The sequence below is a fragment of the Myotis myotis genome, unplaced genomic scaffold, assembly GCF_014108235.1.
Source record: "Myotis myotis isolate mMyoMyo1 unplaced genomic scaffold, mMyoMyo1.p scaffold_m19_p_2, whole genome shotgun sequence".
Lineage (NCBI taxonomy): Eukaryota > Metazoa > Chordata > Mammalia > Chiroptera > Vespertilionidae > Myotis > Myotis myotis.
Genome location: NW_023416324.1, coordinates 175,171,110 through 175,196,810, shown reverse-complemented (window position 1 = coordinate 175,196,810; position 25,701 = coordinate 175,171,110). Strand labels below are relative to the sequence as shown.

General features: G+C 43.2%; 1 protein-coding gene across 2 annotated transcripts in view; it reads right to left on the bottom strand.

Moving 5' to 3' along the window:
- The window catches only part of KLHL6 (kelch like family member 6), a 47,356-nt gene extending 22,069 nt beyond the window's left edge, over positions 1-25,287 (bottom strand). Inside the window, exons 1-2 of one of the 2 annotated variants that reach the window (XM_036351731.1) lie at positions 24,942-25,287; positions 7,828-7,993 (exon numbers count right to left, since the gene is read on the bottom strand). In XM_036351731.1, the coding sequence (XP_036207624.1) occupies positions 7,828-7,993; positions 24,942-25,234 (459 nt within the window). In that variant the 5' untranslated portion in view covers positions 25,235-25,287. Of the gene's footprint in view, positions 1-7,827; positions 7,994-10,756; positions 10,967-24,941 lie in introns of those variants that run through there. The other variant, XM_036351732.1, reaches the window with a different exon arrangement.
- Between the last annotated feature and the right edge of the window lie 414 nt (positions 25,288-25,701).

Below are 25,701 nucleotides of genomic sequence, written 5' to 3'. Positions count from 1 at the left end.
ACTGCTGAGATGGAATCAGAATGCAGCAGTGCCACATAGCAGCAGCAGAAGAGAATCTGGAGTGTGCTATTTTGAGACAAAGGAGGCCTGTGGTAGTCGCTCCAGATTAGCACAGGAGAGTAAATGGAAGTTCCTTGGGTGGCCCTGAGAGGGGCTCAGAAGTAGCTGAGAGGATTGGCAGATCTGAAGTAGCCTTACAAGAGGACAAAGAGAATACCAGGTGATCAATAAGGACTGATGGCCAGAACCAGGTGGGACTAAGGACTTTCCGTTGATGCCAATGGGGAAGGGGTCAATGACCAGAGACTGATGGGAACACAGACACTGCAGCATGAACCAATAATAGAAATGACCATGGTAAGCCTGGGCCAAATGCCTCTTTCTATGATGTCCTGGCACTATGTAAATGCCCCCGGAAACACAGAAGCGACCCGAATCCTGAACTGATTGAGTTTTCTGGAAGTGAGATGTCATTAAGTTAACTACAATTTCTGCTGCTGGTACAATGGGAAGCTCAGAATAAAGATTAAATTTAATGTTAGAAAAATAATGGGTTAAATCACACTTTTTTTGCATACCTGAGTTTTGTAGCCTAAGAGTTAGACCCTCTGTACTAACTAGAACTCAAGAATAATATGAAATTCGAAAACAGGCTTAGCTCATCCATGGCGACAGAGGCTAGAGCAGTAGTTCCCCTTGGGGAGTCCTGCTTGGGGGAAGGCACAAGAAAGCGATCTGGGAGGCCAGAATGTTCTAGATCGGGGTGGTGGTTACATGATTGTACACACGTGTAAAAAAAATCACCAAACTGTACACTTAGATGTCTGCATTTTATTGAATGTAAGTTATATCTAAAAATAAAAAGCAAACATGGAGATCAAACACAGAAATGTAAAGTTAACAGAGACATTGTGGGCAGCAGTAGGCTCACTGTGGGGACACCTGGTCACCCCAAGTCTCCAAGGTTCCCCAGAGGGAATCGGGCCTGAAGGGTAGCAGCTGTGCCGTCGTGCCTCCTGACACACTCCCACCGAGCACCACTGGCTCCCATGGGCAGCCCTCTCTGAAGGCCCCACTGCCTTCAGGATCGTGGCTTGTCTCAGGCCTCGACCTGAGGGGTGATTTGCATAGTGGAGAACACACAGGCTACGCATGAGCAGACAGGAGTTTACTCAGGCTCTTATCTCACTGGCCATGAAACCTGGAGCACTTACTTAATATTGCTGAATCTTACTTCCCTCATCCAGAGATTGGAGGTAAAAATACCTACCTCGGGTTACATAAGATAGTATAGGCAAAATAGTTGTCACATAGTAAATGCTCTAAAAGGGCAACTGTCACTGCTCTGTGGACTGAGGAGATTAACCCTGGTTGCTCAACACTCACAGTCGCCGCACAGCAACAACGTTGGTTGACAAAGCGTGTGTGGGAGAGGGTGTATCAGATAGGCAACAGGTTGGTTCTATCTTTTTTTCTTTTTTTTTTAGTTTTATTGCTTAAAGTATTACAAAGGGTATTACATATGTCTCCTTTTACCCCAACCCTGATTCTATCTTGATGATACTTAAGAAATAGTTGGGCTGGTTTCTTGCCTAAATTAACTGGCTATTCCAATGTTCATAAATCTAGGTGTCCCTGTCAATGACAAGAGAAGTTCATCTGTATCTTACAGTAATGGGACCTACTTTTTGCTAGGTGCTTGGCACTTAGTTGGTACCTAAAAATGAAGCAATTATTAGTATTACCCTGTGGACTACTTCCTCCTCTATTCACCCATGACATTTCCAAGAGCCAGGATTGGCTTCTTAGTGTCCTCTTACCAGTAAAGGAGGTAAGGTAATTTTTGTTGGGGTCTTGATTAGTTTCTGAGGTCGTCTTCAGCTAGTGATGAATAAGAGCAGCACATGTATTCATTGACTCAACAAATATTTATGTACTGTATTCTCAGTATCGAGGAAGCCAAGAAGCCAACACAGGCCATTGGCCACTGACCTCATGGCTTCCTCATCCATATAGGTTTCACCACCATTCATCCTATCATCAGCAAGAGAAATATGAAAATAAGCAACGCCAGGATCTTCACTAAAGTCTCCACAAACTGCTACCGTGATGAAAATTAGGTCCCTACCTCAGAGGGTGTTATGGAGGCACCGCATGGGGCTCCTCAGGCCCAGGCCAGGTGACCAGGCTCCCACTCCGGCATCCCTCTTTCCTTTCTCATGTTGGCCCTTGGAACTCAGCCTGATCTCCTTTTTTCTTCTAAGCTCCTTCTTCTAACCAGCTGCTCTGTATCTTAGGGATCCTTCTACCCCAAGACTAAATGTAAGCTGAGTGTGGTCTTCCTGACATCACGTCTTTTTGCTGCCCTGCAAATAAGCTCAAGAGCCCTTATTCTTTTATGAGGGTTTTTATAATATTTTTAATTGATTTTAGAGAGAGGAAGGCAGGGAGAGAGAGAGAGAGAGAGAGAGAGAGAGAGAGAGAGAGAGAGAGAGAGAGAGAGAGAAGAGAGAGAGAAGCATCATTGTGAGAGAGAAACATGGATCGGCTATCTCCCGCATGTGTCCCAACCAGGGATCGAACCTGAAACCCTGGTAAGTGCCCTGACCTAGAATTGAACCCACAGCCCTTTGGTGTATTGGACAGACATTCCAACCAACTGAGCTACACCAGCCAGGGCTCATTTTTTTTTATGAGTTTTTAATAGTAAACTTGGCGAAGTTCCCCAAGATTGAAAATGTTTTTACCAAGTTTTATAGTCATTGTCCCAGGTCTATAGTTTCTGACTACCTTGGTTATTTGGGACTCATAAGCCTGAAGGTCCAGTTAAGGCAAGGAGGCCCTTTGCTTCCCTGAAGCCTTGTTGGGTGATGTTTATCTCACAATCCCTGCCTCAAATGTGAATAGGGCACTTTGCCCCTTCCTCTTAGGGCTTCTCTTACTTTTACCTTTCCAAAAGCTACTTAGAGAAAATACATTTCTCCCCATAGTTGGCCAATACATTATGGTCAGATTACTGAAAAATTCCTCTAGTGGACAGATCATTCAGTACCTGCCGCAATCTATCCTCCTAAAAGATAGATACTGTCCCACCCCTGCCATAGCTGATTGGACCAAGACCCCTGACCCAAGGACCATCAGTCTGTTAATAGGCCAGCAACTCATGAAGTTGTCTCGTATGAAAAGCTCTTTTCAAACAGCAAAAGTGGTGATCGGCTGGGTCAACAGACTTCTCTCTTTCTGGATGGGAGAGAAGCAATCAATGCATAACAGAAAGAGGCCTGAAAAGAAAAGCAGAAAATGAGGGAGAGACTGAGTCACATCAAAGGTATGAAAATTAAGAAACCTTTACTACTGGATGCGTGGAGAACACCAAGATAATCGGACTCCCATGGATTTCAGCTTCTGTGGATGTTCTAAAATGACAAGATAAAATGCCAACTCTAACACACTTTTCTCTACCTGTAATTCTGAGTTACTAAAACGACAGCACAGTACAGTTCATTGTACTATTCATGTATCATGTGAATGTGATAAAATAAACTTTAAATAATGGTTTCTTATCATCCTAATTCAGGAAAAAAAACAAAGATCTAGGGGTGGTTTAGAGAAATGTCTCCATAGTTCAGTGTCAGCTTATTTTATCCCAGGCAAAAAAGCTGTCCAAAGTAAGGTAAAAATTAGCTCACAAATGATGGGAAGAAACCTCTATTTAATATCTATTACATATCAGGTACTTTACAAATATCACCTCATTTAATCCAAATAATATCTCTCCCTGATAAGGTAGCTATTCTTTCTTTTTTTTTTAAAAATATATTTTATTGATTTTTTACAGAGAGGAAGGGAGAGAGATAGAGAGTTAGAAACATCGATGAGAGAGAAACATCGATCAGCTGCCTCCTGCACATCTCCCACTGGGGATATGCCTGCAGCCCAGGTACATGCCCCTGACCGGAATCGAACCCGGGACCCTTCAGTCTGCAGGCCGACGCTCTATCCACTGAGCCAAACCGGTTTCGACAAGGTAGCTATTCTTATCATCCTAACTTTATAAATGAGAAAATGAGGCTTAAAAAATCTAAGTAACTTGTCCACAGCCACACAGCAAATAAGTAACTAAATAGGAATTTAAACCCAGGTTCTTATCACCGAAACCCATGTTATTTCCACCCTGCACTCTGTCTTATAATAAACTATTACAGATAACAGCATATTTCATGTCTAAAGAGACCCCAGCAACATTATATAGCCATTGCAAAAACAGGCAGCTCTACACATACTGACCTGTAACAATCTCCAAAATATACTGTGAAGCCAAAAACCAACAGCAACAAAAAACAACAAGTTGCAAAACCAAGCATATAGTCTGCTAACATTTGTATTTCAAAACTGGAGGCAATGAGTAAGAGTGATCCGCACATATATACGGGTATGTGCGTGGAATAAAAAGGACAGTAAGACTGCAAACAGTGAAGAAATGTTTCACTGTCTCCCCTTTTGTGTCTCTGAATTTGTAACAGAGATATGTTTTATCCATCCAAAAATAAATAAATTTTTAAAACCACAAAGTGATTTCAACAACCCAGGAACTTCTATCCCTTATGGCACCGTCAAGTATGAAAATATTCCCAGTTTTCTATGGCTGAGACTTCAAAGCAAAGTCTAGAAGCAAGAGAAATCAGAAAGTGGGTTAACTAGATATCCAGAAGCCCACAGCATTCTTCTTGTATTTCCATAAAAATTAACACTTACAAGAAAATGAATAAAATGGCCGCAGAGAGAAATGTATCATTTTTTGCCTGGAAAGTGAACAAGATTTGGAAAGATCTGAGGTGAAGGATTACCAGAAAAGGGGAATCAACAATAACCAGAGCTTGCTCTGTCTCTCATCTGTCTCTGTCCTCCCCTCCCACCTTGCTCGTTAAGTCTAAACTCTCCACTGAAGCTCACCACTTGGGAGAAAATGAAAAGAAGAGGAAGAAGACAAGGAAGAAAAAACAACTTTATACCAAAATAATTTCCAGATATATAAACGATTTAAATATCAAAGCTATAGATAAAACAAAACTAAATGAAATTATAAGTGATTAAACATATAGTCAAGCAAGGGGGAAGATCTTTTTACACATGCACACCAATGGCACAAATCATCAAGTAAATGATTAATAGATTCAACTCAACACCAGTTTTTAACTTTTCTACATAAAAAGCTATAACTAAAACTATGAGTTAAATGGCCAATGGAAAATATTTGCAATGTTATTATGAAAGATTACAGTGTTTACTACCTAAAGAGCTCTCATAGCCTCTTGAAAAACTATCCAAAACTGAAAGGAGAACAAGAAACAGAAGCATAAACTCCATCCTCAATGAAACCAGGAGACACAGTAACCCCAAACCACAGACTATGAAGACTGGTGAGTGACTTTGCTGAGAGGACCAATAGAGGAACCAATTTGTCCCTCAGAACCCCTCCCCCAAAAAACAGGGATATTAAAGTCCCAAGGAGCCAGAAAGGGTAGGTGGGGGCTGTTAAAAGGATGTCAGTTTAAGAAGTTAAGCCTCCTGGTCCTTCTCCTCACCTCTTGCAGTCTAACAACTCCCACTCTCCCTTCCCCTGCACAAGAAGAGTTATCCTCAGGAGAAACCACATCAGAGAGGTTCTAGACTCAGGAATACCAGAAACATCTGACTTAACGTAAGGAGGTTAAGTAAAGATTTGCACATACAGCCACCCTTACACACCCAGTCAAGAGCATATGTAGCTAACAAATATCCCCTAGGCAGGAGAATGAAGATCCTTATCTGGAGAAAATGAACAATCCTAGGAGCAGTTCAACAGATATTGACATTTAGGGATCTCCAATTTAAAAAACTGGCAGGTCACCTGATAACCCTGGTAAAACTCTCTAGTCTACCAGCCTCCCATCCTGCTTCATGTGCACTGAGCTTCAAACCAGCATGTTAAGGCTTCAGTCTTAAAGATGAACAGCCAAGGATAAAATCATCAAAAGGATATTTGAAGAAACCCTCTCTAGCGGTTGAATGGTGCCCCCTCCCCCCAAAAAAAGATATGTGCATGTCATAATCCCCAAAACCTATAAATATTGCCTTATATGGCAAAATAGTATGATTAAGTTGAGGAACTTAGGAGGAGTTTATCTGGTGGCTTCTAAATGCAATCACATGTGTCTTTATCAAATATAGACACACAGAAGACACGCAGAAGAGAAGGCAATGGGACCATGAATGCAGACATTAGAGTGGTGTGGCCACAGTGAAGGGAGGCCAGCAGCCAGCAGAAACTGGAAGAGGCAAAGAACAGATTCTCCCCTAGAGTCTCCAAAAGGAGTAGAGCCCTGCTGACCCCTTGATTTTGAACGTCTGGCCTCCAGAACCGTGAGAGAATAAACTTCTATTGTTTTAAGGCATCCAGTTTGTGGTAATTTGTTATGGTAGCAACATAACAGAAAACTGATACACCCTCTAAGATGAAAGTTGGAGACCTAAACAAGCAAGCTGCCATATTCTCTCAAAATAGGAGGGGATTGTAGGTAACTTTACATTCCTTTTGTTTGTATGCATTTCTGATTTTTCTGAAATGAGTTTTAATGTTATTGCAATTTAAAATTATTAAAAACTGCATTTGAGGGGGGAAAAATCCACCTCCTTTGCCTATCATCATACAGGAACTCCTTTCAACCAGTGGGAAAACAGGAGACCTGGTTACTAGCCCCAACGTTGTCACTCAAGGCACATAGTAAGTGCTCAAAAAATTTGTATTCATTGAGCATCTATTTTGGTGTCAGATGCTATACTTGAAGCCACAAATGCTATTACTATTATTATTGTCAGTGTTACGTCCCGGTTTGATTCCAGTCAAGGACATGTACCACGGTTACACGCTCCTCCTCTGCCCAGGCCCTGGGTGCAGGAGGCAACCGATCAATGTGTTTCTCTCACTTCAATGTTTCTTTCTGTATTTCCCTCTCTCTTCCACTCTCTCTAAAACTCAATGGAAAAATATCCTCGGGTGAGGATTAAAAAAAGAAAAAAAAATCATCTTCAGTGAGATGATCTCTGTTGTAATCCAATGGAACCAAGTTCAAAGTGTAATCTTAGACCTAGGCAAAGTTGGTTACCTGGGGATAGCAGCCCTGTAATAATTGTGGATACAATTGACATCATCTATGGGTCTAATTATTCTGTGAATTAAATATAGTAATTATAATTGGATTGAAACAAACATAGCCAAATGCCAATAATGAAACTTAATTCTGAGGGTTCTCTATCTCATCTTCTTTTATACCCCTCATGAGAGGTGCTCTTCTTTCACACCCACCACAAAGCGCTGACCAGTCAGGGTTTTGCTTTCCCCAGAATCTACACACTCCTCAAGAGGCTGCATGGGGTGGTGGCAAGCATGTGGCCTATGGACTCAGAGAACCCAGGGCTCAAATCCTAGCCTTGTCACTTATCTTCAATTTGTCTTACTTTCCCCACCCATAAAGTTGTGCTAAGGCTTAGAAGTTAAGTATATGAACTGGTGACTTCAGGGCCTGGCTCCAATTGGGCTTCTGTAAATTATAGGCATTGATCCTGGAGTCAGGAACCGAGTGTAGGTATTAGACACCAAGCTCCCCTGGTTTCATTGCATTAAGGAGTCACTGCCTCATCTCACCAAAGAGGCATCTTCTGACTTTCAAGTAAGCACAGGCCCAGCTAATTATGCGTGTGTGTCCCAGGTACAGGCCTGGGAGCCAGTCCAGGCAGGCCTCTGGGGAAACATGCAGAAGAGAGCACTGAGCCTGTTTGTTCACTCACCTGGAAGAGGTTAGCCGCTTCCAGGACCCGCTGGACGTTCTGCTTGGTAATCAGCGCCTTGCTGGTGTAGGTGTAGTCCAGGAGAGTGTGCATGGTCTCAGCATCGACTCCTTTGATAATGATCCTCTTCTCATACTTTTCCTTTAAGTCATTGCAGAACATGGCCCTGGAGGAGAGACATGAGAATGTAAGTCCCACTGCAACCCTTGGTTCCAGGACTGTAAAGACCCCCCTTCAGACCTGTCTGTCCCATGGAACAGATTAACAAAGTCATGCAGATGGGATCCTAATCTAATAGGATTGGTGTCATTATCAAAAGAGGAAGAGAGACCAAAACTCTCTCTCTGCCATGTGAGCACACAGTGGGCATCCATAAGCCAGGATGGGAGTCTTCACAGAAACAGACCATGCTGGCTGGCACCATGATCTTGGACTCCTAGCCTCTAAAATTATGAGAACAGGTGCCACTATCTTCCAGCCACGTCGCTGAAATTGGAAGGTCCCAAAGTGGAGCCCTGGTGATGGAATGTACATCCCAAAACTGGAAATCACTCATCAGTTCAAATTACTTGACTAGCCTACTTTTGAACCTTTTATTTTAGTTAATGAGATCTTCTCCCTCGGGTTCCCTATGTCCTTCTTCCTCCATCCTTATCAGCAATAATCCGTTACCCTTCTCTCTTCCCTCCTCTTCTCTCTTTCCTTCTCTCTTTCTTTCTTTTGCCCCCTTATATTTATTATTATATTATATTATTATTATTAAATTATTATTATTATTCTTATTTTAATCCTCACCCAAGGATTTTTTCCACTGATTTTTAGAGAGGGTGGAAGAGAGAGGAAAAGACAGAGAGAAACATTGATGTGAGAGAAACACATCGGTTGGTTGTCTCCTGCATGAACCCCGACCAGGGCCTGGGCCGGGAGAAGCCTACAACTGAGGTACGTGCCCTTGATGGGACCCTTTGCTCTATCCACTGAGCCAAAGCAGCTCTCTTTCCTTTCCTCTTTCTCCTCACAGACTGTGATAATATGGAAAAAAAGAGATGTGAATTCTGAAATGTTAACAAACCCCAGCCTGGAACCAGAGGTGCGGTGATGTCATTTGGACCAATGGCCACTCTCTTCAGCCATAAATCCTCTTGGCCAGAGGGGCACAGAGCTGTCTACAGAAGCACACACCTTTTAAAGTGATGTCATGTAGGACCTACCTTGCTGTCTCCTCATTCCATAAAGAACCCTGCCATCAAAGCAACCACACAACTCCTTCCCAGCCAGCTCAGCCTGCCTTCCCGGGAGGCACTGGACAAGCTCACTCCCCAAGCCTCCTCTGTTTGAGTTTGTAGAGCAGCACGGCCCAATAGAAACATAATGAGAGCCATATGTGCCATTTTAAATTTTCCAGTAATTTTATTTTTTTAAGTAAAAAGAAGTAAAATTAATTTTAATAGCCTTTATTTAATATACCTCAAATATTATCATTTCAACATGCAATAAATATTTTTAAATTATTAATGAGATAATTTACATTCTTTTTTTCATACTAAGTCTTCAAAATCCTTCATGTATATTTTATTCTTAAAATACATCTCAATTCAGACCAGCCATGATACAAATGCTTAGTGGCCACATGTGACTAGTGGCTATAGTATTAGATGGTGCAGCTGTAGAGCACCAATCCTGAACTCTGGGGTTGAGACACCCAGATCTGCAATCATGTCATAGGGCAAAGTGAATGTCACCCACATGAATGCCATGTACATGAATATATGAGAAACAGGACATTTAGCAGGAAAGGGTGGGCAGTGATGATGAGGTCAAATGAAGGGTCTTATCACTGAGGCAACATGTCGCCAGAGTCCCACCAAGATGAAATTTAGAAATGCTACTTCACCTAGATTGTGGTTTTAAGATTAGTGAAAGTTGAATTTCATTGAATTTGTATAATCTCAAACATTCCAATGAAAACTGGAAAAGTCTAATAGGGAGGTGTTTTAATATTAAATGAGGTAGATATGTAAATTGTCTAATTCAGTGCCTTGAGCTCTGAAGGGCTCTTAAAGGAAGCCTTTCCCATGTGACACAATTACTGGGGTCATCTGGACTCTTGCTCGGGCTGTCACCCAGACCCAGCTTCTGAATTCTCTCTTGGACTCAGTCACTGAGTAAGATCTTGCCCCAGCTCAGCCCATACCTAACTGGGTCCCCCAGGAGCCAACCTTTGTGAGCTAGTGATGTTTTAGGGGCATGAGGGAGTAGGACTGGGGAGAGGATGAGAACAAGCAAGACAAATGTTGTATAGAAAGTCATCTTATTTTTTTAATATGTTTTTATTGATTTTAGAGAGAGAGAGGGATAAAGAGATACAAACATCAATGAGAGAGAGACATCGATCAGCCACTTCCTACAAGCCCCTCCCTCCCCCACCAATTAGGGATTGAGCCAGAAACCTGGGCATGTGCCCTGACTGGGAATCGAACTGGGGACCTCTTGGTTCATGGGTCAACACTCAACCACTGAGCCACACCAGCTGGGCTAGAAAGTCATTTTATTCTACAGGGAACCACTAAAGAATACAATCCAGAGCTGTTCCAAGAGGCAAAGAAGCTGGACAGACTGTGCTATACCAGCACCTGCCGGCAGTCTCAGTTGAGGAGGTAAATTTTCAGCACTTCTGGTTTTCAGTGGGTGAGTGTTCATGTGCACAAGCAAAGGGGCTCTGGGAGCCTCGGGTGGAGTACTGGCTGGTAGCAGGTGGAGAGGGGGCTGTGGTCTGGTCTCGGCTCTGATGCTAACTCACTGTGTGACTTTGTACAAGTGAGCAAACCTCAGTTTCCTCCTCTGTGACACGGTTTAATAATAGTCCCTATGCCAGAGAGTTGTTAGAAAGAATAAGTAAGATAATGTACACAAAGTACCCAACACTCACTAAGCGAAGGCATTTCGGACCAGATGAGAGGATTCTTGGCAGGCTGGTGAGGGATTCTTGGGGTAGGTGGGTCAATCACATTCTGACTTGCAACCCTCGATGCCCAAGTCCAGGCCAGTAAGTGGGTGTCAGTCATTGCACTGCTGCCCACCACCCATCCAGAGTAGAGTTAGGTACAGGCTGCACACACACTGGTCTAGAAACATTAGCTTGGTGCCAGGCACATAAATCTCATTAGATGTTCCTGGAAGAGAGACGAAGGAAGTGCCCTAAAGATAGTCCCTCTCGGAGCTCCAGTGGCGCAATCGGTTAGTGTGCGGTACTTATAAGATAGTCCCTCTCTTGCCTGCTTTAGCTCCCAAAGAGCACTTCTCTGCTCTCCTCTGAGACTTTTTCACTGATTTTCTGCCACTTAAATACACTCTCCTGGGCCACAAGCATCAGGCTGAACATAGATAAGGCAAAACTAAGGAGAAATGTGTGTATTTCTCATGGACCAAACTCTGTGGCCTCTGCCACTCTCCCAGGAGATCCATGGAAACACTTTGGCAAAGTTGGAACCCCATGAAATGTGCATAACCTGGGCAAGATGGGTTACCCCTAAGTTCCCCTTTAACAGCAGTAATCTTTTACATTTATGTGTATAGCACTTTGTAGGGCAAACAACATTATTTTCTTTGAATATTACACCCATTTTGTAGGTGATAGACTGAGTAGAAATTACTAGTAAGTAAATTGCCCAAGACATTACAGGTTGTCAGCAATAAAATGGGGGCCAGAGCCTAGGACCCTGGGCTCTTCGTCTGGAGTTCAACAGCGCATGAAACTAAGAAAATCAGCAGGAGTTCAAGGTCATCTTTAGGGGTCAACTGAGTTTCAGCACTGAGTGAACCAGACCAAGCTTTGCTCTCTGAGAACACAGCTGAGTTAGTTGCTGACCATTTTCCCCTTAGCTTATACACGATATAAGTAAAAATTTTTGTGCAATAAAAATTGTAGGGAGTGGCTATAGGGTCAAGCCTCAGACTGACCTGAGGCAGAGCCACATACAAGTCCCAGCTGGGAGGGCAGAGCCCTTCTAGCACAATTAAGCTTGACCTTACAGTCCTCCTTTGTTATTAGGTAGCTATTGGGCTGTGGGAGGTGCAGCAAGTGCTGCCAAAACAAGGCTTGAGTAATGAAATAGATTTGAAACTCACAAGAACATTGTAAACATGTTGACCACTCCCCTTGCTTTGCTTTGTGTGATCTGACTATAAAATAAAGCTTCCGCTTACAGGCTGGGTCACTGTTTCCTCATCCAGGCAGTGATCCACCTGATCCCGACTGTATTCTCTTGTCTGTCTTCTTTAATCTTTCACTGCCCCTCCTCAGGTTCACCCTTGGCCATGCTGGATGCGTTTCAAAAAATACTTTCTAGCCAGACACTGACCAATTCCCATGAGACTCTTGTAAAACAGAGGTAGCTATTAAAATCCTCATTTCACAGTAGAAACAGTCTTGAAGTAGGAAGCCAGTTGCCCAATACTTGAGTCAGCTCAGACCCCAAAATAGAGCTTGGGTGAGTGAGCTTCTCTCCTACAACAGCCATGAAGGCATCCCAGGGCCCCAAACACTGCCTGGGTCACACTCTCCTCTGAGCTCTGCAGGCCTCACTTCTTATATCATCCAGATATCACCTCCTCAGAGCAGGCCTCACTGACACTGCCCCCATCTAGTCACTCCCCAACATCTTCATCTCCTTTGTTTTTCTTCATAACCTTGTCATAACTTGAAATTATATTACATATCTGTTTGTTAACTAGTTTAATTATTGTCTCCCACTAGAATGTAAGCTGAGTGAAGACATGGGTGCCATGCTCACTACTGCATCCTTAGGGTTAGAACAGTGCCTGTAACCTAGTAGGAATTCAGTAAATATTCAGGGGGGGAAATGAATAACTGAATAAATAAATTAATAAGTGAATGAATAAATGAATGAACTTGTCTTTCCTAGCCCCTGGGTGTTTGATTGTGACAAGAATCTGCACCTCCAAAAATGAGCAAACACCCTTTGAAGGATGAGACTGAGCGGGCCTGCCTCCTGTGCTCTCCACCCCCACAGAGAACTTGCATCACACCTTCAGGTCCAAGACCTGAATATTGAAGAAGACACGCCCACACTGGAACATTCCACTTACAACTTTGATGAGTTCTCTATGCTCCTGCAGTTCCTAATGTCACCAGTTCAGAATTTTTCTCCCAGCCCAAATGCCCTATGGCTCACCCTCCCCACGCTTCCAAACCTGCCTCTGAAGTCTCTGCCTCCTGTACCTCTAACCCCACCACAGTCCTAAAAACCAATACCCACCTCCACCATCTCCACCATCTCATTCCTAGACTGGCTCCACCAGTGTTTTCCCCTGCTCTGTTCTTCCTCCAAGCCCTTTACCATCCCAGGGGAACTAACTCCTCTGCATCAGGGACATATTCTGGATTGGAGTGGCTGTAACATTATTTGCAAACTGAGTTAAATTCTACTTAAGAATATGTGTCCTTGCCGAAACCGGTTTGGCTCAGTGGATAGAGCATCAGCTTGCGGACTGAAAGGTCCCAGGTTCGATTCCGGTCAAGGGCATGTACCTGGGTTGCGGGCACATCCCCAGTGGGAGATGTGCAGGAGGCAGCTGATCGATGTTTCTAACTCTCTATCTCTCTCCCTTCCTCTCTGTAAAAAATCAATAAAAAAAAAAAAAAAAAAAAGAATATGTGTCCTTAGGTATACAAATGGTTAAAATTTTTTAATTAATGTGCTGCTTAATGAACACTATCATTAAGAAAGGATTATTGGATATAAACCTAATGTGAAAAACCAATCGAAAGGGTTTTCACTGCAAAGAAAGCAAGGAGTCAGCAGATGCAAGGGTGACCTACCATGGACTGACATCATTGTCTATGATCCCAGCACCTCTAAGCTGAAAGCTGGGACTACAATTTTATTAAGCTCACCAAAACCCCACTCATAATTTGTTTGCAAACCAAAATTTAAGAACCATTGCCCTACAGAGAGATCACCTCACTTCCCAACACAAGGGCCCCTTGGCTCACCCTGAGAATGAGGGAATTAGACAAAGGTCCAGGTCAAGGGAACAACTGAAAGGGGACTGACATGCCCTTGAAAGCTCTGCCTCCCTGTGGATTGTCCCTTTTGTCTTCTGAGATTCACTCCTCCTAACATTTCACCAGGCCTAGGGCTGCATCACAAATTGTAGGGAGGGGGCAGTAGGGAGGTTCAGATGGAAGCAGACCTTGTCCTGGCCTCTTAAGTCTTTCTCTAGCTTGGCTGCATAGACAGAACCCCTTCAGCTTATATTCAAATAACATAGTTCATTAGAGCTAGTTCTGAAACAGGATGACATGCCAAAGCCTTATTAGTAATAGTGTGCAATTCTGTTCTTACCGGCTGTGCACATGCAAATTCCATATCCTTGGAGGGTGCCTTCAGAAAAGCATTTAGGGGTTCATGGCCATCTCTCTTTCCACTCCAGAGACATGACTAACAGCACTCTGCCCTCTCTCTCCAGGGCCTGGAGGCAGCACCTTGAACCCCAACTGCTGGCGGAGTCTTTGCTCCAAACTGAGACGAGCTGGAACTCCAGAGCTGCCCCCACCTGACTCTAAACACCATCAGACCTCTAAAGAACTGCCTTCTGCCAACCTCCTTGCCCAACTTCACCATCCTTCAAGGACACCGCTCATGCACCTTGTGGGGATCAGAACTCCAGCCATGTTCCTATAGAACCAGAGTCCCTCCCACCCACTGGCCTGTTGCTGAAGCTTCAGCATGCCATGTAACTCAGCCCATCCAAGTTTATGAGAGAAAGCAGGGCTTGTTCTATCCTGCAAGCCCAGGATAGAACATCAATCACAACAAAGCTTGTGGTTAGGATTCCACAGTGATTCAGCCACAAAGATATATGGGCACCTCTTGTTTTGCCTGCCTGACGTTTTTCCTCATTGTTTAGTAGGAGCACTCAGAGTTTCCTTTGGGAACTATCCCTCCTCCAATATCAGTCTGGGGAGTTTAAATGGAGCTTGCCCCATTTCTTAGACCATGGATGAGCATGGTCCAAGTCACATATTATGCCTCCCAAGCCAAAGTGATTGAGTCATGTTTGGGCACAGGAAAAAGCTGGTCCAAGTGAGGCCAATTTTAGAACTTTCTCTGGAATTACTGGGAAAGAGAAGCTCTCTTCCCACTGGAGTCGCTGAGCTGGGATAAATAAAAGCCTAGAGCTGCTGAACCTCTTCCTGCCTCCCTGGGTGAGGACCCTCCCTGGGAGAGAACTCAACACAGAGGGAAGTAGAGCCAAGAGATGGAGAGAGAAACTGAGTCCTGGTGACATTATTTGAGTACAAGGATCCAATTAGGCCTGAAACCAATACTCCTGGACATTTAAATTAGGTGAGCAAATAATTGTTTTAATTCTTAAACCAGTTTGATCTGAGTATCTGCCCTTTGCAATGCAGAATCCTGACTGACACACCTGACAAGAGAAGCCCTGAACAACAAATGGGCCTACATGCCAAAGAAGATCGTCTAAAAAGTGCCAGGAAAAGAAATGTTAAAATACTCTCAATGTTGGCATATAAGGCCCTTCACCATCTTGTCTGTCCCCTTTCCCTCCTATGAGTAGCTACACTGAATGACTAGCAGTTTCCATCATGTGCCTCTGTTTACATCAACACCATTGAGCTCCAGATAGATTTTTCTATGTACGTTCTCTTGAGTCTATTTTTTAATATGTCTCCTCTTCTATTAGATTATAAAGCATCTGAAGGGCAAGGGTTGAATTTTATTTCTCTCTTAGTTCTTATTTACTGGGCCACAGTACACACTTAATGTTTGTGTGTACTGTGGATGGATGGATGGATGGATGGATGGATGGATGGATGGATAGGTAACTGCACATGCAGTGCAGTCCTGTACTTCAAGTAGGCCAAGTGGATTTGTTTATTTTACCCCACACTCTCCAATCACACATTTCCCCTCTAACTATCATGAGAATAAATAATGAGGAGCTCCAAGACTGAGTGACCTGGAGCGAAGCATATGTGTGAACTGTATTATCTAGTGATTCTCAAAATTGGAACCCCAGGCCCAGGATGTTTATCCCAAGCCCTCCTGTCCGAGATTTTACATTATAAAACATGGGATTGTTCTTCACTTTAATTTCCTTTTGTGCATCTCCCGCCTCCTTGCTGGAGATGAAACCTGGCTTCCCCTAACAAAACTCCACTTCCCTCACAGCCTCTTCAGTGATGTCTGGTCTGATTCTCACTTCCCACCAGGCAGGGAGCTGGGTCAGCACTGTGCTTACTGTCCACTGCCACATCCTGGCAAGGCTGTTGCCCTGGAGGCGCCTTATCACCGTCTTTTTCACCCCAGCCACGCCCCCATGCTGGCTTCCTTATGACCTCCCGTTCATTCATTATCCAGAGGTCACAGACCAGCCTCTGCTTAAAGATTTTTATGAGCATTCCCTGATTCTGACCACTTAGGAACGCGTGAATCTGCACTGGTCCCAATCCTCTCCCCCAAGTATTCGTATGTTGACACTTCCTCAGGCATAGATGTTATCCCTATTGTGATGCATGTGTTCCAGACTTATCCCTCTGCCAGCTGCCACAGAGGAGTCTGGACTGGCAGGCCTGTTTTTTCATCCAGAGAAAAAGGGGAGGAAGACAGGAGTTCCTCCAGCCAGAGAGGAATTTTAAAGCCAGAGGTGAAGAAGCAGCCACCAAGGTTGGCCTACACTCACAGCTACCCAGGCCAGGGCCTGCTACACTCCCTAAGCCTTGCACCATAATGTCTCTATTTCTAATTGGTCCTACCAGACAGAACTTTTAATAATTTTAACCAAGATCTCAGATCACTTTCCTGCTTATAAACTCTTCCATGGCTTCCTACTGCCTATAAGATACATTTCAAACACTTCATCTTGACCCAACAAAATCTTTCAAGGTCTGACCCTGCCCATTCCTCAGCTTTATTGGTCCAGACATATCCTTTGCTCCAACCCTACTCTTCTGTCTCTGGTTCCCATGCTTACCCTGCATGATACCTTCCCAGATGTGTATTCTTTTGCCTGGAATGCTGCCTGCCTTCTCTGCCTCATTTCGTCTCTGACCAATGCCTATTCATCCCTTAAAACTCCACTCAGCTATTACCTCTTTCAGGAAGCCTTCTCTGACTGCTTTCTCTCCAGTCTCATTTAATAAGCAAAGCTCCATCATAGCACTTATCACCTCTGACTGAAACATTGATTTATACCTGTCCTTCTCCACTAAGTAGCTGTGATTTCAAGGTCAAGCAGAAACCATAACCCATTCATCTTTGTAGACTCAGTACCTAGCATAGAGTAGGCACTTAATAAATTCAAGTCAATTGAATGAATACATGAATGGATAGATAAATGGAATTTCACTAACCCCACTCAGCATTACAGTACTGAAAGCTTAATATTTTGTGTCACTCCCTCCACCCAGACATTTGCACCTTAAGAGAGGTTATATATATGACCCATTATTCCTCAATTAAAGGCCAAATACTAAAGAAGTATGGAAAGAGTGTAAGTTTTCATAGCAATTACTAAGAATCCTCTTCCCCTCTATCTCCAGTTAATTTGCTAATGAGATAGATATCTTCTGCCAACCCAACCTGCTATCCTGAGCTTTGAGGATACTGCCAGTCACCTAGAACTTTGCTAGATTTCCTAATCTCCATTCTCTTTGTCGTGTGTGTGTGTGTGTGTGTGTGTGTGTGTGTGTGTGTGTGTGTGTGTTGTATTCATTAACCACACCTTCCAGGAATTATTCAGTGGACATCTGTCCCTCCCTTAATTCCCTAACACCAAAATGCCCTTGATGTCCAGCCCCTTATAAGCCTGAACTTACTCTACATAAAAAACATCATGATCTCTTTTTTTTAAAAAATACATTTTTATTGATTTCAGAGAGGAAGGGAGAGATAGAAACATCAATGATGAGAGAGAATTATCATTTGGCTACCTCCTGCACGCCCCCTACTGGGGATCAAGCCCACAACCCAAGCATGTGCCCTTGGCCAGAATCTAACCAGGGGCCCTTCAGTCCGCAGGCCAACGCTCTATCCATTGAGCCAAAGCTAGAGCCATCATGATCTCTTGAATGTCAGTCAGCTCTCACTTGTCCCTGGACCTAAATCATTATATGTAAACCTGCTGGTAGTTAATCTTATAGCCCATCAGAAAAAGTTATGATGGAATTTTGGGGTTGATTTTTGGGGTTTTTTAATATATTTTTATTGTTGATAGTATTACAGGTATCTCCCATTTCTCCCCTTTACCCCAACTCCTCCCAGTCCATGCCCACCCACCTCCCCAGATCTTCACTAGGGTTGATTGTGTTTTAAAGTCACGGAGTATCAACACTCCTTTAATTATTGTGGCTTTAAAGGTTTCCATAAAAGTTTAATGTAATAAAAGAATGCCTACCCTTAGCTGGCATAAAACATATAGGTTGCCTAAATAATATTCCTTCAAAGTAAGGGAGACTTATCTGTATACAGAAATAGCTTCTCCAAAAGAACTTAAGATGGCTTATACTAAAGCAGCAGATGTACGATAAAATACAAAACAATAAAATAAGAAATAAGGCCCAGCCATGGTGGCTTAGTGGTCAAGCATCAACCTATGAACCAGAAGGTCACAGTTCAACTCCTGGTCAGGACATATGCCCAGGTTGTGGGCTCGATCCCCAGTCATGCAGCCAATCAATGATTTTCTCTCATCATTGATGTTTCTATCTCTCTCTCCCTCTCCCTTCCTCTCTGAAATCAATAAAGATGCTTTTTTAAAAAGATAAGAAATAAGTAATTAAAGTAGGAGGAGACTATAACACTGAAACCTAGGCTAAAAAAAAAAAGCCAATGCAATGAGCTTCCTGATAGCCAAAGCAAAACAGAAGTACAATAAGTTGACTAATAAAAGAAAATAAACCAGGATTTGCTATCCCTCTTTAATGAACATTTGTTTTCCTTTTGTCCAGTGCCTCCCCCTCTGGGTAATGTTCTAGTTCAAATGGCGTACACACACACCCTCAAGAATTTGGCCAAAGGTGGACTCTTGAATCAAGCTGGACTGATCATTGTGCCCCACCTCCCTGGCACAGTGATTGGTCTAGGATTGGGTAATTGAATGGAGCTGGGCCAATCAGAGTCTTTCCCAGGGGTTTCAAACTGAAGCTAGCCCTCCAGTTTCTCTCTGGAATCAAAGTCTCAGAGCTGCCAACAGGCAAACTTCCAAACATGTGGCAGATCCATCTGAGAAATGCCACCTGAAAGAGAAGCTGAGTGAAGGTGGAGAGAGAGCCCCTGACTGCATTCAAGGCCCTGGTTCCTCTTCCCCCTGGGCTCTGCTGCATCCTGGCCCTTCCTATGATTTGGTTATGTGGCCAGATATCTTCCTCTTTTGCCTGAGCTGATTTAAGTTGAGTGCCTATCCCTTACAACCAAAAGAATGCTGACTAATATAGAGTATTGAACAATATGATCATGGTGAGCTCCAAGGCAGTTTTACCAAAAGCACAGATGTTCTGCATTGGGCCAGCTCTTCCCAGCAACTGCTTGATGTTTACTATATTAGAATTTAGTCTGTAAAGGCATTTTCATGCAGGGACAGTTACATATCCATGTCTTTGATGCAGGAATAAAGCTCAGAACTTGATATATTAATGACAAAAGTATTTCTCTGTTGTGTTTTAATTGAGAGCTGCATGGAACATTATTCAAAAGAGGAGAAGACTGCGCTGGCTGGTTTGGCTCAAGTAGGTAGAGCATCGGCCTGCAGGCTGAAGGATCCCAGGTTTAATTCCAGTCAAGGGTACATGCCTGGGTTATGGGTTCGATCCCCAGTGGGGAGTGTGCAGGAGGCAGCTGATCAATGATACTCTCTCATCATTGATGTTTCTATCTCTCTCTCCCTCTCCCTTCCTCTCTGAAATCAATTAAAAAAATATTGGGGGGAAAAAAGAGAAGACTAGATTTTCTGGTCTTACTTGAAAGAAGATTCACATGCCCTAGACCAGCTGTGGGCAAACTACGGCCCTCGGGCCGGATTCGGCCCGTTTGAAATGAATAAAACTAAAAAAAAAAAAAAAAGACCGTACCCTTTTATGTAATGATGTTTACTTTGAATTTATATTAGTTCACACAAACACTCCATCCATGCTTTTGTTCCGGCCCTCCGGTCCAGTTTAAGAACCCATTGTGGCCCTCGAGTCAAAAAGTTTGCCCTCCCCTGCCCTAGACCCATGCTCAGCAAACTGCGGCTCTCGAGCCACATGTGGCTCTTTGGCCCCTTGAGTGTGGCTCTTCCTAAGCCTTAGGAGTACCCTAATTAAGTTAATAACAATGTACCTACCTATATAGTTTAAGTTTAAAAAATTTGTCTCTCAAAAGAAATTACAATCATTGTACTGTTGATATTTGGCTCTGTTGACTAATGAGTTTGCCGACCTCTGCCCTAGACACCAGGGATGGAGATAAGAGAGATAACATTTTATTGAAAATTCAAAGGACCTGATTGCACTTCTACCCTGGGGATGCAACCCCCACTGAGAAGACTTTTTTTAGGATTGGAAGGCAGATCAAGGATTATAGATCTATAGTACTTACATATAACCACCTTAGTGGTTCTGCCAAAAGGAAAATATTAAAAGTATAAAATACAGAGCCCAATGTTAGAAGTACAAACAATAGTTCACTGGAGTTTACCAGGCATACCAATTGTGGCAGTAGCAATTCTCAACACTTTTGCCATTAGTGAGGTTTTTAATCCAGACCCAGATGGCCTTAACTCATTCTTGTTTTCCTTTGCATTCATTCTATCACCTACACTTGCTGGCTCCTTTTTAGACACCTTACACATTGTGGAGGAAAAACCAAAGTATTACATCTAAACACAGCTTACGAGTAACCTCTCACCCACATTCCTGCCATCCAGTAATTGGTTAATATATAATAATGATTAATAGGTTGTGTCCACAATACCCTCCTCATTCCTAGCCTCATGTTTGATTTTTGTAGCAAGTAGTCAAAGTCCCCTCATTATATCCTCAGGGAACCAGACCCAGAGGCAGATACTGAGGTACAAGGCAAAGACCAAGCCCAGGCAGGGATTTCAGCATTGGCCGCAACAAAGGAGCTTACTATTGACTCAGACTCAGCCTGGAAGCTTTTATATTTATGTAAGAAGAGCCAGTCTTTAGTAAGACTGAGAGAAGCCTGAAGACCCCTCTCTTTATCACCAAGACTCCCCTCCCTCTGTCCACCCTGGAAATCATAACATGGTTGCTCTCATAGGTCAACATCATTTATGGAGTGTGTCATAGTCATCAGTGAGTTGCTCCCCACCAAATGGAGAGAACCACTGGTTTAAACAGAGATCCTTTGGAAGGTGGCCCCTCCAATGACATCGATGTGGTGACCTGTTCAACATAGCATAAATGGCAGCTTTATTAGTAGTCTTTTAAAACATTAATGAGTGATAAATCTATGCTTCCCTCCATTTTTCTGCCATAAACATATTTGGACTCCTTGGCATTTGGCTCTTTGATATTTAAGGTATGTTATGAGCTACTTTCGAAGCTTTATTCACCCTCACCCTTTTCTCAGTCTCAACTCTACATATTTTCCCAACTTCCTCATTCCACTTGAAACTTTTAAATAGGCTCTCAAAGGGAACTACACCATCTGAGCTAGTAATATAGTCCTTGTTTACTGCCACCATGGTTTTCATATGCAGCTAGATAATAGTTGGGCAGCAGGCCCAGAGAAATGTATGGGATGATGGAACTGAGGAAGATTCTGGGGGGAAATGGAACTGGGGGTTTTTTCTGGTGCATTGGACCACGTGAAAGATTATTATGGAGAGGCTGTGAGCAAAAGATATCCCCAAAGCAAATGGAAAAAGTGAATTGTTAATTTCAGGAAAAGCAAAAGATTTACAAGAAAGGAAATGTAATCATATCACACAATTTGGCTCAACTGGAAATAATGTTTTTAAGGACATAATGTAAACTTTAATACAAATTTATCAAAAAAGGTGATAACATTATATTGAGAGATTATAGAGAAGAAAAGGATACGGTAAAAGAATTAAGTATAAGTGCTAAGTCCTTATTAGACATACTAGGAATTCATAAACATCTAACACTGAGAAATCAAGAAAGAGCAATATAAGCATATTTGGTAGAAATATAAATATAATATCAGAATAAACAGATAAATGTTGAAAATGCTGGGGTGTGGTGGGCAAGACTGAAGAGTAGAGGAGGTGAAGATAAATCTTTGTTTTTTATTATAAGCCTTTAAATACTATTTGACTCCGATAACTATTTGCATGTAATACTCTGATAAAAATAATTTTAATTTTAAAAAATATATGTGAAAATTTGAAAGGCTAGGAAGAGATAATTCACAGAAAGAGAACTTCTTTAAAATAAGAGAAATGCAAATTAAAACTAAAGTGAAGTACTGTTTCTCATCAACCAAACTGGGAAAAAATCCAAGTTTGCGGCCATCCTCTTTTGACAAGGCTGTGGGGAGTATAAAATGATAGAATCGGGCAATAGCCACTAAAACTGCAGATGCATTTCTCTTTGATTCAGCAAACCCTCTTCTAGAAACTCTGGCATGCCTATGAAATGCCATGTGTATAAGGTTATTCATTACAACACTGTTTGTAAAAGCAAAGGATTGAAAACAACCCAAACGCCTGTCAGTAGGTGACTGGCTAAATAAAGTATGGTTCCATCACTTAGTGGAACATATTTATGTTCTCAATGAATAAAGATTTATTTTTTAAAAACCTACATAATTTTACAAGCAGCTTCCAGGCCCACCTCAGCTCCGAGGGCTGTCAGTGCTTCTCAGACAAAGCAAACTCTCCGCCCTTCCAAAGGCTGAGCATAAAGGGAACTTGGCTCTCAACCCCTTTCAAAATCTTAGAAACAAAGCAAAACAGGCAGTGAGGCAATGTCAGAGTTCACGTCGGTCCAAGTTCAAATCCCTCTTGGCCACTTTGCTCACTGACACACTGGAGCCTTGGTTCCTCATCTGTAAAGGAGGATGAAATTCCCTCCCTCCCAGGCTTGTTGTGGGACAGTGTATGGGGCACCGGGGGCCTGGCCCACAATGCATGCTCAACAACAAAAGTTGTTATTAATAGTCATGCCAGAAGAAGGAGTCCTGTCTCCAGGATTAATGTGTTTAGGAGAAAAGGACAATCATCTTGGAAATACCAAGATAAGAATCAAGGCACAGCGCTGAAGAAAAGAATAGAAGGAATTTCCCTTTATGACCAGGCAGTTTTGGAAGAGACTCTTCAACCACAGGCAGAAACGTACACCATGTGGGCACCTCCAGCTTCTCGTTGCCTCCACCTCCTCAGGGGACTGGCGGAGTCTTTCCTTCCCTAAGCAGCCTACACAGCAGGATGAGGAGGACTGAACACACACCCCCTCTGTTTAGGATGCGAATCCCAAGGATCAGAGAAGCCACTGATGTACTCAAGAGCACACAGCCAGCAGTCCTGTTCCACAGCTGGGAGGAACCGCTAATCGGGTATACATTTTATGATAGCGTTTTCCAGCGATTCAAAAGAGAAAGAATAATACTAAAAGTGAGTACTCGGGCCACAGAGCTAAGTTAACTTCCATTCACTTCTCAACGGGTCTGTGATCAATGGAAAAGCATATGGTCAATGTTGGTGGTTTAAGTAGTGTGTTTATCATGTCAACCCATCGTCACAGCTGTGCCTGTGCTTTACCTTTTATACACTTCCTGTGGAATGAAGCCCAAAACTTAGTAGCAGTTTGTACTGCAGTAAAAACAAGTATTTCCAGAATGTGCCCAATCCCTGCTCCAGCAATGACCAGACATGTAATGTTGGGTTGCCATGTCCTCCTCGGTAAAAGGGCGTATCAGCCACCTTCATTGTGCTGTTGCAAAAATTAAATCAGGTAACTGTCTGTCTGGCACTTAGCAAGCACCACTTCCCACAAGCCCAGCCCTCCTCTTGCCTTGTCTACATACGGGGTTTAATCAGTCCCACAACAACCTCCTGACCCTATTCTTTGAATTCCAAAGAAAAATATTCCCATAAGCATCTCAAAAAAAATTTTTTTTAAAGAAAACACTTTGATGATATGCACAAAGGTAAATAGTTTTTCATTTCCTCAGCCAGAAACAAGAGGTAAGAACCATCTCATTGAGAAGAATTATAAATGGTATTTCTTTTTCAAATTCCCCAAATATCTGTTCATCCACATTTCCTTTGGGGACTGGTTCCCACCATGTCTACATTAAGCTGGATCCAGCTGTATTCACTGGGTTCCTGATTCTCCCACATTCCGGCCCTAGGCATTTGCTCATGGTAACCACTCAATAATTGGTTCTTAGTGTCACCAAGCAGAATGAGGTGACAAATTTCCACAGAGATACAGTGAGCATCTACTATATGCTGGGCGTGTGTGTCTCAGATTTGATTATCACAACAATCCCATCTTACAGACAACAAAACAGAAACTTAGAGCACTGAGTGACTTGCATAAAGTCCCATGGTCAGGAAGGGGCAGAGTGGCACGGAGCCCAGGCCGCCGAGTTTGCTGTACCCAGGAGCCTCTCTCTTCTAAAGCACCTTTGTAACAGCTCTCCCTTCTCACCCACCCCCTCAGCACAAACAGAAATCCCTAATTTTCAGCAAGTCATTTGAAAACTGCAAAAGAGGGGCCATATCCTTTTCTCTACCTCTATTGGTGAAAAATACAACATCATGTTTCCAACATACTAGTCAGACCAAAGAGGGGAAAATCCCCATGACTTCAGTAATTTTCCATCCTTTGGAACAAGGACATATCACACAGAAGATTTACCAAAAGATATAAACATTGCTTTTAAGTAATACTAATCTCCTTTAACATGGCTTAAATTCTAAAATCTAAGGTTGAATAGCTTTCTTTCTTGTATCTTGAATAGACACGCAAGCCTAAATAGCTATACAAACCATAAACTCAACAGCCAACTCGTTAGATTGGGCTCTCACATGAATACAGCGATTCCTGACAACTTGCACCCCAATTTGACCCTGGTCTGAGGCGTGCTGACCTGAAATAGTTGCTGGCCGCAGCAAGCACCACGCGGTGGCAGGAGAATTCCTGAATGTCCACACACAGGATGACATCTGTCAGAGCATTTTCCACTCGGAGGGTCTCCAGGCCATTCTGCAGAATTAAGGAGAGTCCCGTGTCGTCAAATTTTGCCTTATCGCCATTCAAGATTTCTACCAGGTCTCCCCTTTTCTGGGAGGGTTCATCTGCAGGAGGCGCCAATGGCTCTTCCAAACTTTTCTCTACCATGTCGCCCATAGTCCAGATGCCCCTTTGTCCTGCCATCAACATCCAGACTGGAGAAGCGCCCAAGTTTCAGGCAGGTCACATTGCAGAAGCTGAGCGGATTTCCTGTGTAGGGCCCTGCACTTATCACCAGCTGTCACACACGCATAACAGGAAGTCTCGCACTTTCTCATCCTGTTACTACAAAAGCCGATAATGTTTATTCTTCTTCTTTCTGTGAATATTCACAAGGTTAGATGTTACTTAGAATGGGGTGTGTAGGAAGGGGCTCCGAGAGAGAAGGGGTGGCTTCTTAGAGTCAGCTAGTCGTGTTGTGCAGTTATTTTGGTCCACCTCCCCCCTCATATCCGTAAGCAGGAAGCCTCGGGTTCTGGTGATTACATGTGTGCTCCTGGTGCTTCTGTAACTGAAGCTGTCCATGAGGAGATGGGCAGGGGGCGCTCTACAGTCCTCTCCCACCATCCTCCCAGGAGTCTAAGACCCCACGATGAGCCCCACGGAGTCTCTTGGGA